The sequence below is a fragment of the Monodon monoceros genome, unplaced genomic scaffold (genome assembly GCF_005190385.1).
Source record: "Monodon monoceros isolate NGI ecotype Baffin Bay Population unplaced genomic scaffold, NGI_Narwhal_1 Super_Scaffold_21, whole genome shotgun sequence".
In the NCBI taxonomy this organism is placed as follows: Eukaryota; Metazoa; Chordata; class Mammalia; order Artiodactyla; family Monodontidae; genus Monodon; species Monodon monoceros.
In genome coordinates this window covers 98,620,697-98,634,433 of record NW_021703778.1, presented here as the reverse complement: position 1 = coordinate 98,634,433, position 13,737 = coordinate 98,620,697, and the positions used below count along the sequence as shown (strand labels likewise).

The following is a 13,737-nucleotide window of genomic DNA, read 5'->3' as shown; positions in this document are numbered from 1 at the left end:
GATTTCTTAGGACTTAAGCTTCTATTATGGAGCACCCATAAAATTTTAATCCAATTACTTCATATTAGAGGGATGATGAGGCAAAATATCGTATATAGGCATTCAAGAAATGCTAGCTTCTTCCTTTCTTATCAAGTTAATCAAGTCAGTATTTCCCAGTCTTCTCATTCATGGCCTTTGACATTGAATTTGAATGTTTGCTTAGTGCCACTGATTTTAAAATTGCTTTGTGAAGTTTGCATTCCAATGATACAATCTTCTTTTTCTACAATATCAAAGATTCTAGACTCCAGAAGCAGATGTAACTTAAATCAGCACAAATTTGATTTATCAAGACTGGCCCTGGAAAGGAGTAAATATGTTTCTCATGGACTCTGATGTCTGACTGTCCCGGCAGAAAAGTTCAGGATAGTTGTTGACTGCTGAGAAAAAAACATCTCTAGACTTGGGTCATAGTTAATAGAAGACATGATTTTCAATCAGTTACTTAAATTTATGAGAATGGTGAAATGAGATAATTATTTCCTGTCAAGCAATTTTTTATTTCTTAGCCTGTTCACTGAACAAGGTTCTTAGCATAGAATCTGAGGGATTTTAAAGAGTCGTCCTATCCTATTAGGGGTTAATGATCAAAGAAATGTTAGAAATTCTGCAAATGACTAGGAAAAGTATCTGCTATGGAAGTTTTTTTAAGAACTAAAGTCAGGGGAGTTCCCTGGCAGTCCAGTGGTTAGGACTCTGAGCTTCCACTGTTGGGGGGTTCAGGTTCGATCCCTGGTCGGGGAGCTAAGATCTGGCATGGCCAAAATAAAAAAGAAAAGAACCAAAGTCAGTAAACGAATGCTATCATTTTTTTTAAATGTTGACTGTGATTCTGTCTTTATAAGTTACCCCCCCACCAAAAAAAGGATTAGCATTTTCCATGCTACTTATTGTGTAGACTGTAATGGAAAGGCAAATTGGTGTGAATATACCGAAAATTTTTTTCCTTAAGAGATCTCCTAGGTCTGAGCACATTGTGTGATGTGCTCAGAAATGGGAGAAGAGTCTTAAGAAGTATAGTATAAAGTGAATGAAAATACACTGTGGTATGAAACAAAATTCAATGTTGTAGAAATCCAGGATTTTTTTTTTAAATGAAGGGAAAGTCTGTAAGATTTGAATGAACAGCAGGCATGCCTGAGGAGAAAACTGATCCCTCAGTAAATTTCTTCCTTCCTCAAGTAAGAAAGCTGTAAGGCTGAATGAATAATCACAGGCTTTATAAAGAATCAAGCTTTGAGGAGATTTACATTTTAAATAGGAATTTAGTTTCCATTCTGTTACCTGGATCTTTTAAACTGGACATTGGACTTTGTGTGTCATTTGATAAAAGGGAATTTACTGGCTCACATCTTAAATACAGTTGTGATCTATTACTAGGGATGATCTTAAACATTTCCACTTGTGCTGAGCAAGGACCCAGACAAAGCCAGGGCCCAGATTGTTGAATTTAAATGTCTGGGTAAATAACAAGGTCCTGTGGTATAGCACAGGGAACTATATTCAACATCCTGTGATAAACTATAATGGAAAAGAATATTAAAAAAAGGATGTCTCTATGTGTATAACTGAGTCACCTTGCTGTACAGCAGAGATTGGCACAGCATTGTAAATCAACTGTAATTCAATGAAAAAATAAAATTAATGTCTGATCAAAGCTCTAGGAAATAATTTTCAAACAAAACATTGATGAGTCAAATTTATTGAACACCTCTATTCATGCTTTAAATAAACATTCTAAGAAAAATATTCTGGTGGCAGTAGTAGGGAAAACACTGAATGGAGTCAAGAGAAAGTATCTCAATGGCTTCTCCAGGTCTAAAATTAAAGACGCTTTCTTTAATGAAGCTTTCAGTCTGACTAGAAAATGAATACAGCATTTTTTTTTCCAGTTTTACTGAGGTAAAATTGACAAAACTGTATATATTTAAGGTGTACAACTGTGATGATTTGATAGATGTATACATTGTAAAAAAAACCCAGCACTTTTTTAAAGGACAAGAAAAAAACAGGTAGCCCAAACTATGTATAAATTTGAGCATACAATGCTTTATAATAGACCACTACGTAAAAACTCCAATGAGGGTCATACCCAATATATACCATATATTGGAGATATATGGTATTGAGAGGTTTGTAATTTTTAAAGAAATTATGAGTGGTATTTTCAGGGACACTCTTAGTAAAGAGAGATGGTTTCTGAGGGTCTGAGGGGCATCGCCTACCTCCAGAATGAGTTTGTGCAACACAGCAGGACCACAACACAGCAGGATCAAGAGCGAAAAGCGTTTGTTTTCTCAGATAAAGGCAGCTCAGGACCCCATACCCAACTACAATTCCCGTCATGCTCCGGGCCTCCCACGCTCGGCCCCGCCCCTTGTCCGCCAGTCCCGCTGCGACCCGGGCGAGCGCATGCGCGGAGCCCTCTCCGCCACTTCGCGGGCTGCAGAGACTGGGCGGGGCTTTCGGATGCTCGTGGGACTGTGACGCCCTCCGACCGCTCCCCCAGGTTTCTTTTCAGACCGTTAACCTCGAATGAGGAACGAGCGGGGAGGAAAGGGAGGGGCTGCGGTGCCGCCGGCACAGCCCGCCGGGCCCGGGGGCGGCGAGGTCACGTAACTGCTGCTCTGGCATCTGACCGGGGAGGAGGCTCCCTCCCCGGCAGCCCGAGCCCTCCGGCGCCCGCCGCGGCTCGGAAACAGTTACCCGCTGGTAAACAACAGCTGCGCGCGCATCCGAATCAGCTGGCGCCGGGATCCCGCACCTGCGACCTCCTCCTACCCTCATCCTCGCCGCTCCCTCCTGCTCAGCCAGGGCCAGCCTGCGAGGCCGTCTCCTCTTCTGTTAGGGCCCGAAGGAAGAACAGCGAAGGGGCTGACCTTGCGCCGGGGCCCTGGTAGGGGAGGAAAGCGTCTCCGGCAAAGGGGTGGCTCGTCCTGTCACACGCAGGAGAAACCCAGCAAACCGATCGGGGGCTCGATGGACTAGCAGCTACCTGCCACGACCCTGAACTGCTGTCCGCGGAGTCTCGATCCGCTAGCCGCCTCCTCCCAGATCCCAGGGACCTTTCTGCCAGAAGAGCGGGAGGGCCACCCCCGCAGACCTCTCGGAGGCAGGAATCCGCTTTGCCCCTGCAACCTCCTCTCCTCACCCTTGTCTCATTCTCCTCCATCCATAGTGTGCGATATTTTTCCCGTTATGCATGCTCACCTCTCCCACCAGACCCAAGTGGATTATCGGCCTCAAAAACATCGGGTGGCTCTACACACATCTCCTCCCAGCCAGACCTGTGGGGTATTCACCTGATACACAACAGGTGGTCGGGTGTACCCCGTTTCGCAATCTGATCTATACTGTCTATATTCGCCTGATAAGGGTGGGCCTCTGCGCACTTTGCTCATCTAGTCGTGGGACATTTACAGATAAGGGACTAACTACCTCGGCAGAAACCTTAAGGTCGAGGAGAGAAAGGCTTCGTCACCTGCTTCTCTGAGACCATGGCTGTCTGCCCGCATCCCTGGACCAGGGGAGATGACTAAGATAGCTCTTCATTCTGAAGGAACGAAGTTACACGAGATTGTCATCGTTTGTCTTTTTTTTTTTTCCTTAAATATTTTTCAGTTGCTGGTAGTGCAGTTTTTAGGACAGGCGGCTTGAATTCTGAGTAGAAGGATTCTTATATATAGTGGCTTTTTGTGTGGTGTAAATCAAGGTAATTGAGAGTTTTTTTTTTTAAGTTATCTTTTCTATTTTTGCAACCAAAATTGCTAGCATAGGAGGAAGGGTTTTGCAGGGTTTTTTCTTTTTTCTTTGTCCTTATAAAGGAAAAGAAAAAGAAAAATGCATCCTTCAGAAAACACCACCAAGATGGCTTCAGTTCGGTTCATGGTGACACCAACAAAGATCGATGACATTCCGGGTTTGTCAGACACCAGCCCGGACCTCAGTTCTCGATCCAGTTCCCGGGTAAGATTTAGCTCCCGGGAAAGTGTACCTGAAACAAGCCGTAGTGAGCCTATAAGTGAGATGTCTGGAGCCACCAGTTCACTGGCGACTGTTGCACTGGATCCAGCTAGTGACCGGACTTCTAACCCCCAGGATGTTACTGAGGGTAAGTAGAAACACAGACAACAAAATATTTCCATTACTGGCTTATTTGTCCAGGATGACAATATACTGGGAAATCATTTTTCCATTATAGAATAATCATCAGGAACCAAGGTACCTCTTTTTGAGATGCTTAGGAACCCTTTGGAATAATGGTTAGCATAGTGGATCTCTGCAATAGTAATTTGGCGTGTGCAAAGGTATATGACAAGAAGGAAAGTAGATGTATGTTTTGACTTCCTCATTCTTGTATTCTTAGAATTGAAATGGGTATTTTGGTTAAGGATGAATATCAAAGAATTTAACAATTTTCCAGCATGGAGAATCCTGAATTGTAAAATTTAGTGGAGAGTTGTCTTTGGGGTTCCAACTGTTACAGTTTGCTTTTAAGGCCAGTTATGAGTAGTTATTGATCATATCTTAGTTACTGGCTTTCCTGTAAAGACTTCAGATACTGTATCACAAAATTCTTTTTAAAAAATTATATTTTACAGAGACAGTGGTTCGAGTAGCACAGCTCACTCAGGGTGAGGCTGGGTAGATCTGAGGGGGCTATCCTGTCAAATGGAGATTTCTGATTCCCACATAATTTCCTCACTTTGAAGTTTAGATGGAATGTACTGAGTGCTGAGACTTTGTAGTCAGGAAGTAGCACACAAGCTACTTCTGACTTATATTGACCACTGCAGATGTTCAGCTTCCTAAACCAATTTGTGTCTGCGGGCTTGGAGGTTTTCATTGGGTTTAGTGAGAAAGAGGTGATGAGATAAAACAGAGAGGTCATAACATTTTTCGGACTCTGAAGTAGAAAAGTTTGAGAAGTGCCGTACTGCTTTATATATTTAGTTTTATGCTATGTTCTAACTAGTGTAGATCTGTCAGGTAATGAAAACTTCTCTTAAGAATCTTCAAGGTTCTTACAATGATATTCTACCCACATTTGAAAACCGTAGCTTCAGCCACTGAATTGCCATTTTCCGGTGTCAGGAAATATTGTTCCTCCTAACCTAAAGGGTGCAGGAAACCAGAATGATTTTAGTTCCTTATTTCTGTTTTTTAATGTCTGGAGACAAGGTAGATTTGGTAAAGTTTATAGTCCTGGAATTCACTTATCCTTGACTAATCTTTTTTTTTATGAAGACATTACAGGTCGATTCTTGGACTTTTAACAATTTTCAACTTCTTGGCAGACTTTACACTAGGTACCATGGTGTTAAAATTACATTATGGAATAAAAAATAATTCATCATTTTCTCTTCTTACAAATTAATTCTAAATTGTAGTTTTAGTTTTTACACATCATACTCTATTTAGGTTGTAAAAATACCAGATAAGACTGTAAGTGTTAATTTTTTTAATGCTGTAATTGTCATTAGGTAATTTATAGTTAAATGTTGTTGGGTTTGTGACTTATATATTATGGAATTGTATTTTTATTCTGTTTTTAAAAGTGGACTTATTTCAGTAATGTGTTAGTTAGCCTTGCAGAAACGGGATCTTTGTCCAGGCTTCTGTCCTTATCTATAAGCATTCTTTAAGGTCTAGAGTGGTATTACTTTACACCATAAGGGAAAACTGGGGACGTGTGTAGGTAAAATCTATCTCGTTTAGCTGGGTACAGAAGTTAAAGCTTGGTTCTCTACCTAACATCTTCCTTAATGTTTAAATAGTCTCTGGTACTAGAGAAAGGGAAATTAACAATCCAGCCATTAGATCGCACTTTTCCCTAGAGTATTCTTGGGAATCAAGTTTCCTACTTTCCCAATGACCTATTTTTCTCTTATTGTCTTTTAAAAAATTTCTTATGATGATCATCCTGTGATATATTTTCCACATCATCAGAGGGAACTTGTTAGAAATGTAATTATTTCACCTTTGGCTTTGTAATATGCAGATACCCTTGACAAATGCTGTTGTCAAGAAAATCAAGGACGTGTTAATCTACATTTGTCTCTGGGTTGGATTTAGTATAGGAAAACAACTACTTCCTCTTCTACAGTGGACTCTATCCTTAAGTTCATAATGTATTTCAGAATTGTGTTTACTATTTTACTATTTAGAATTTTGTGATTTTTTTTTTTTGGTGGGGGGACCCTTTTTACATCCTTCAGTGGTTGCGACATTTGTATCATTCTCTCTCCTTTCCCCACAATTCCCATGCCTCCCACATTTCTTCCCACCTTAAGTTTCTTATTGTGTCATATACATTTTATTCACATTACATTGCACAACCAAGGTGGGGTGACACACGAAATTTTAAATATTTATTTCTATCTGTGTTTTAATTTTTTTCTACTGTTGGCCTTTTGAGTAGTAATTATCTTTCTGCTATCAAAGTGTTTATAGTTCTTTTTCATTTTGTCAAGGTTCCATTAGAACTTATGGGACTGTCCAGTTGGTAAGTAAAATCAGCGATCTTAGCACTGTACTTGCTTATGCATGAAGAATGCCTTAAAGGTACAGAAGGAACTGCTGAGAGTGGATACCTCTGGACAGTTATGAAAATAGGGTGGAGAGTGGGAATTTTCCTTTATCTAAACAATTCAGTAGGGCATGTACAATCTTTTATATTGAGAGTGTTTCACTTTTGTAATTTAAAAAATTTTATGAGCCATAGCATGTTAGTTAGGGAACCTCAGATGATCAAGAATCAAATTCTGGTCAAAGCCCATTTTAATAAATGAGGAAACTAAGGCTTACAGAGATAGTTATTTGTAGATCATGAGTGGCAGAGCCAAGACTGAAATGCAGGCCTCCTGACTTCTGTCCAGGGCTTTCCATTACATCATTTTGCCTCTGCCATGATGAACATTGTTTACATTTGCCTCATAACCATTTGGTTAACTTAAATGATTGTTAAAATAATAATACCAAAATAGAGAAGAGAACATATTTTTATATGTCTTATACATTTTCTAATAACATTTCAACCTCTTACAATTCAACAAATGCTCCCTGAGGCTCTGATGTGTGTGAGGCACTCCAGTAGGAACTATAGGAAATGCTCAGGTAAAATATAGGTTCTGCCTTTGGAGCGCTCATGGCAATAGTGGTGAAAATGACAAGAACACTTGCACCAACATTTACTGATCAATTATTATGGGCCAGGCTCTGTTCTGGGTGCTAAGGATGCAGGACTGAGAAAAAGAATCCAATTACTCTTCTAAGGAAAGTTATGATCTAATAGAGAAAGCAAACAAATTTTCATATAAATTATAATGCTGTATGATAAATGCAGGAATAGAAGTATACATCAAAATACAAAAACAAGAAAAATACAGCAAATTTTAGAATAATACAGTAGAAAAGTATAGTTAAGGAAAATGATGAACTGAGGTAAAATGGAGACACCGAGAGACTGGAGGACTTGACGAGGTAAAAGTGATAGTGAATGATGTAGAGGGATTGAAGACTGTGATCAGATAGATGAATGTTAGGGTTAATGGATTCAGAGGTGGGGCAGTTCCAGTGTTAACATGTTCGAGTGTGCCGCCTTGGGAGTGGGTTTCTGAAGTGGAGTAAAAATAAAAGCCAGTTGAGTCAGGACCTCTAAGTGTACCAACTTGGAGGCTGGCTGTCACCAAGTTTTACTGAGGGATGTTAGCTGGTAGAGATGCAAATATTATTTAGATAAGCCCCTCCTTCATGGAGCCACCTCTGAAACCTTTTCTCATTCAACCCGACACCCAGATAGATCAGATCAGTTCTTTAAGTCCCTATATCTCTTATACAGACTACTACTAGAGCACCTATTTCACTGAATTTTGTTTTTTTATTTGTTTGTTTACATATTATCTTCCTTGGTTAGGCTGTAGGTTCTTAGGGACCTGAAGAGCATAATGCTGTCGACTGAAAAAAATGCACAACCTAAAAGTTGAGAATTACGTTTTACTTGACAGACTTACTGAGGACTTAAACCCTCAATAAGACAACCTCTCATACAGCTCTGAGGGACTGTTGTGAAGATGTAAGGCAGGAGCCAGGATATACAGGAGTTTTTGCAAAAAAAAACCAAGTCGTGGAAACATCAAAAGATTACTGCTAATTAAAGAAAACCAGACATCTCAAGTTATTGAATTTAGTGCTGTTCTGTGTATGAGAAGATGCAGGACTCTGGACTTATTGAAATTATTCCTTTGAGATGAGCCTTAGCTATCTAGGGCCAGTATCCTGTTTTTCTCCATCTTGAATTCCCTCAGGGTGCTCCATTGGGGGTGGCTGCAGTGACTGATGGCTCGATGGCCTCAACATGCTTTGTTCACTGATATGGCAGGCAACATTCTTTGTCCACAGTATTTAAAAGCTCTTCAGCCAGAGTTGGAGACCATAGCTCAGAAGGGAAGAGGGATTAATCTTATATGCATGGGAAGAACTTTCCTACCTGAGGTGGGCTGCGAAGGGTAAGCAGAAGTTCACCAAGTGGACAAGGCCCAGCAGGCTTTTCCTTAAATGCCAGTAGGTCTTACAGAGTGTTTATCTGCACTTGGTGCCATTATATTACACATGGACGTTTAGCCCACTCTGCTGGTCTACCAATTCTGTGTGTTATTCGTAGGTCACATCAATCTCTCATGCTAGGGTTAAATAACGTTTGACTAAGAATCAGAATAATGTTGCAAAGCTATCTTTTTATTTTTCATAAGAGCATGTTTCAAAGTACCAAGCAATCTTTTTATACTTTTGGAAAAAAATTCTAGTTTTTTGCCCCAAGCAAAAATAAGTGAATTACATTGTATTGCCAATTGCAGGTGACTATTACCTTTCTTTTAAATATACCTTTCATATTATATGGTTATTGAATACTACCATTTCACTTTGACACACTAACAGAGAGCTGTAACTAACATTGTGTAACATAGTAAAATGGATAGTTTTGTAAAAACACATGGATTTAGCACCTTCTTAGCTTTCCTGATAGCATCCTCTGATAGATTTTTTTTTTCCAAGCTCGATTCCTCCCCCCACTTTTTTTTAAAGACAAGTAGCACTTGTGTGAAACGTTTTGGTTACAGACCACATCTGTTTTTTCCCCCTCTCCTCCATACTGCAAAGCCAATGATTAAACTTTATAATATACTACTTTACACCACAAGTAGCAATCAGCTAAATCCAGAATGTGGGAAATTTTATTGAATAACTAGACTTTTCAACAAATAAATGGCATGGAGTGGAGGAGAGAGCAAAGGGGTGGGGGTGGGGGAGCTGTTACAGATAAAAAGCTGATCAACCAAATGCAATGTGTGGACTTTCTTTGGATCCAGATGTGAACAAAGCAACTGTAAAAAGCCACTTTTGAGAAAATCAGGGAAATTTGACCACGTACTTGGTGTTAAAAAATACCAAGGAATTATTGTGAATTTTCTTAGGTACATTTATGACATTGTGGTAATATAAAGCCCTTATCTGTAGAGATACATGTTGACATATTTACAGGTGAAACGAAGTGTACTCCACCCTCCCTCCCCCCACGCCACAAAACAGTTGAGGAGAGATAGATACGATTGGCAAACATTTATAATTGGTTGAATTGGATTAATGAGGATTCATTTTACTGTTTTCTCTGATTTTGTGTATATTTGAAAATATCTGTAATACAAGCTTTTAAAAGGTTGGACTGCAACCCAGAAAGTTACTTTATTTATTTATTTAAATTAATTTTATTTATTTATTAATTTTTGGCTGCATTGGGTCTTTGTTGCTGCGCGCCGGCTTTCCCTGATTGCAGCGAGCAGGGGCTACTCTTCGTTGCGGTGCGCGGGCTTCTCATTGCGGTGGCTTCTCTTGTTGCAGAGCATGGGCTCTAGGCGCGCGGGAAGCCCGAAGCAGTAGTAGAAGCCTGAAGCAGTAGTTGTGGCTCGCGGGCTCTAGAGCGCAGGCTCAGTAGTTGTGGCGCACGGACTTAGTTGCTCCGCGGCATGTGGGATCTTCTCGGACCGGGGCTCGAACCCGTGTTCCCTGCATTGGCAGGTGGATTCTTAACCACTGCGCCACCAGGGAAGCCCCAGAAAGCTACTTTAATAGAAAGGACTTTCTTTTATAGATTCTGTCCTAGAATACTCTAGATATTTGATTAAATATTAGTGATTGGAAGAGTGATTGCTTCAACTTATTGTCTTTTATCTTGGGTGGTCTCTTCTATATCCTCACTAATTCTTTCCATGAGGGGCCTCATTCTTTTCCTGTCAGAGGCATGTTTCTTGATTCCAGATTCTCATAAACTTTGCTTTGATATTACCTGTACTGGAATGGAAAAGAAGGAAGAGGACACTCCTGGGTACCTAAGAATCTTATAAAAAGTCATGCTTTTCTAATGTTAAGTCTCTTAGAATAAGGGGAATGTTTCTAATACTGACGTTTAAGGCAGTTTGTACTGACCTAGAAGGACGATATTTGCTGTAAACTTTTGAATCGTGGTGCTCCTTTTGCCTCCTCTGCGTAATAAATACTTCTGGACTAGCCAGACCCCTTGCAAGCTTCACTGGAGAAGGGCAAACTGGATTTCAGTTCCCCCAACCCTCTTGCCCTTTTGGCCTGATGTAATCTGCACAGCTGCACCTGGTGGGCTTGTTGACTCAGAATAGTGCAGATTTTATGTGTTTAAATTCTTGGTGATGTGTTTCTTAGCCGTAGGTATGAAAATTTGGAGAGCCGTATTGTAGGAATCATGAAAGCATTTTATTTTATGATTGTGTAAAACAATGTATTATTTTAATGAAATTTTATAAGTATATGGAAAACCAAGAAGATATTCCCCATTAAAACCCTGTTATTAATGCTTTGGTGTACTTTGTAGAATCCCTGCAATTATGTATAAAGATATGAGCACAAGACTGAAGAACATACAATACCACACACACACACAGCACCTTGCTTTAACTGCAGAAGTTTAATAGTTGATTAATAGGAAATATTATTACCATATTTGCTCAGTTCTAAGGTGTACATTTGTCATATTTTTAACATTTCTGATATTCAAGTGCATTTTACTTTTGAAGAATTTTAAGCTACTGTTAAATCACGGGTGGAATTCACAGTTAACAAGATTTCAGAATCAAAGCAATATTGTACAATTAATAAGTCAATCTGAGAGGCTATGCAAAACTTGAAAATTTGAAATTACCACTGGATGTTTTAACTGAAAAAATGTAAGGTCTAAAACTTTTTTTTGTTTTTCCTTAAAATTTAAGTTTTTGTACTTGGAAAGGACAGAAATAGAAAACAAAAGCTGTATTAAGTTGTTAGGAAATGGCAGGTATACTTCGGTCTTAATCCTAACTTTAGTTTTTAGTTTTTTTCTTTTTAAAATTTCGTATTATTTTAACTGAGAGCTGGGTTTCAGTCTTCTGCTTTATATTTTTGTTACTGCATTGCTAAGCCTTATTACATTTCATATGGCCTTGAGAAATCCGTGCAAGATATTCAGTTGATAGCATTCATCTGTTTACAGTTGGAACCATTTGGTAGATAGCTTTAATTTTTGGCAAAGTGACGCCTAAATTTCTTCCATTTTACCAGACAAGGCTGTTTTCCCTTTTGGGGTAAGGGTATTCATTTTTCATATTGCTAATTTTACAAAAAGAAAACACTAAGAAGTTTAAAACTCTTGTATACACATGTACATTTTCACTTCGAGGAGCTATGATAATTGAATCAACTGAAATTTATCTTTATTTTGAGAGCATTTGCTTTTAATATTTAAGCTCGTTTTTTTATATCCAGAAATAATACTTATTTTCACAACAGTTAATTTACATCCCAAGGTGCATGTAAAAAATTCTGCTTTTTATTTTTTTAAATAAATTTATTTATTTATTTGTTTTTATTTTTGGCTGTGTTGGGTCTTTGTTCTGTGTGCCGGCTTTCTCTAGTTGCAGCGAGTGGTGTGCGGGCTTCTCATTGTCGTGGCTTCACTTGTTGCAGAGCACCGGCTCTAGGCGCGCGGGCTCAGTAGTTGTGGCACACGGGCTTAGTTGCTCCGCGGCATGTGGGAATCTTCCCAGGCCAGGGATCGAACCCGTGTCCCCTGCATTGGCAGGCAGATTCCCACCCACTGCGCCAGCAGGGAAGCCCCCTGATTTATTTTTTTTCTAATTTAGCAGTGTTCTAATTTCCAAATAAAATTTTAGGAATTAATAGGAAATAGAGAACAGGCTTTCCTATTAGATGAGGTTAATTCTTTCCTTTGCTGAAAAATCATCAGTTCTGATACTTTTTCATTTAAAAAAAAAAAGTCATTTTCTTCTGAGCTAAGGTGGATTTCTTCTCCAGGAAGAAGCTGAAGCTGATAAGGTTAAGTAACCTGCCCAGGGTCATACAAGTAATAAATTGAAGAATAGTGATTTGAACCCAGTGTTTGTGATTCTAACACCAGTATTATTGTCATTACACTTCCTCTGCTAATGGTGGCTGGCTCTGTTGAAACATTTATTCAGCTTCAAATGTATAATAGAGCAAGCATAAGGAAATGCAGTCTTTATCTTCTGGGTACATTTTTGCAATTATTTTGCCTGGGATTAGGGGCATGAAAGGAAATGGTTTTTCTAAAAAAGTAGTAAAAGGACATGTTTCCAGAATAACTTAAGGTTCTGTGTTCCTAACAAGAAATCTGGCCTAACAATGTGTATTTTACTGTCTTTTACACAAATGATCTCAGATAACTAGGGCAGTATAATAGTGCTGAATTACATGAACAGTTACTGATTTAGTTACATTAGTCCATCTAAAGTTAATGAATATTCATATTTTGACCCTTGTCTCAGTAGATCTATTTTAAAATGGAGTTTTGTTTCAGGGGAGGAAGGAAGCAATAACTTATAAAAACACTTGTTCTCTGAGGTGAAAATTAACAAGGAAATTTTGTTTCAAATTATGTTTTCATTTTCCTTTCTTTACATTTTTTAGAAATATGTCCTAAGTTTTGACAGTATGGGGCTTAACATCAGTTTAATTTTCTATACAGTATTGGTAGCCTTGACTAGAAGCCCATATAGTGTATTTCATAGTAAAAGAATGAAATGTCATACATCAGAAATGAGATTCTGAGTTACTGAGTAGTCCATGTTAGTAGCTGCCAGTGCTACCTCTGGTTGGTGATTCTTGGGTCCTATCATACCTAGGGTATGATGACATTGAGGTGAGCAGTCTTATACAGGGAATTGCAATATTGTGAAAAAGTTAACAGTAGAAGCAGAGGGCTCTAAGTACTCAGAGGCTTTTGATAATGTCTTCTTTAGAATTTGGCTCAGTAGCCAAAATGGAAGGCGTAGCTAGCAAATTAGCTAGCCATCAACTATCCTACTACATTCTTTCCTCTAGTGAAGACTCACAACTTTAGGTCCCTGTAGAAGTAACTGGGCAAGGTAGTGCTGTGTTGTGCTCTCAAGATTCTTTCTATGCTTATACTGTATTACAGTATATTGTTTTATATTGCCTTTTATTGTGTAGTTAATTGGATAATAAGACTGCGAACTTCTTGAGGGCAGGAGCAGTGTCTTGTTCTCCATTGTATTCCTGTTTCCTGGCACATAGTGAACACTCAAATATATATTGAATAAATGCATGATTCCTTCAGCCTCAGTAAAGAATAGA

At 39.0% G+C, this 13,737-nt stretch overlaps 1 protein-coding gene across 6 annotated transcripts in view; it reads left to right on the top strand.

Moving 5' to 3' along the window:
• The first annotated feature begins 3,689 nt into the window (after positions 1-3,689).
• SLC12A6 (solute carrier family 12 member 6) overlaps positions 3,690-13,737 on the top strand; it is an 87,577-nt gene continuing 77,529 nt past the window's right edge. For 3 of the 6 annotated variants that reach the window (XM_029237025.1, XM_029237028.1, XM_029237024.1), the window contains exons 1-2: positions 3,690-3,754; positions 3,867-4,153. In XM_029237025.1, the coding sequence (XP_029092858.1) occupies positions 3,883-4,153 (271 nt within the window). In that variant the 5' untranslated portion in view covers positions 3,690-3,754; positions 3,867-3,882. Of the gene's footprint in view, positions 3,755-3,866; positions 4,154-13,737 lie in introns of those variants that run through there. The other 3 variants (XM_029237030.1, XM_029237031.1, XM_029237026.1) reach the window with 2 other exon arrangements.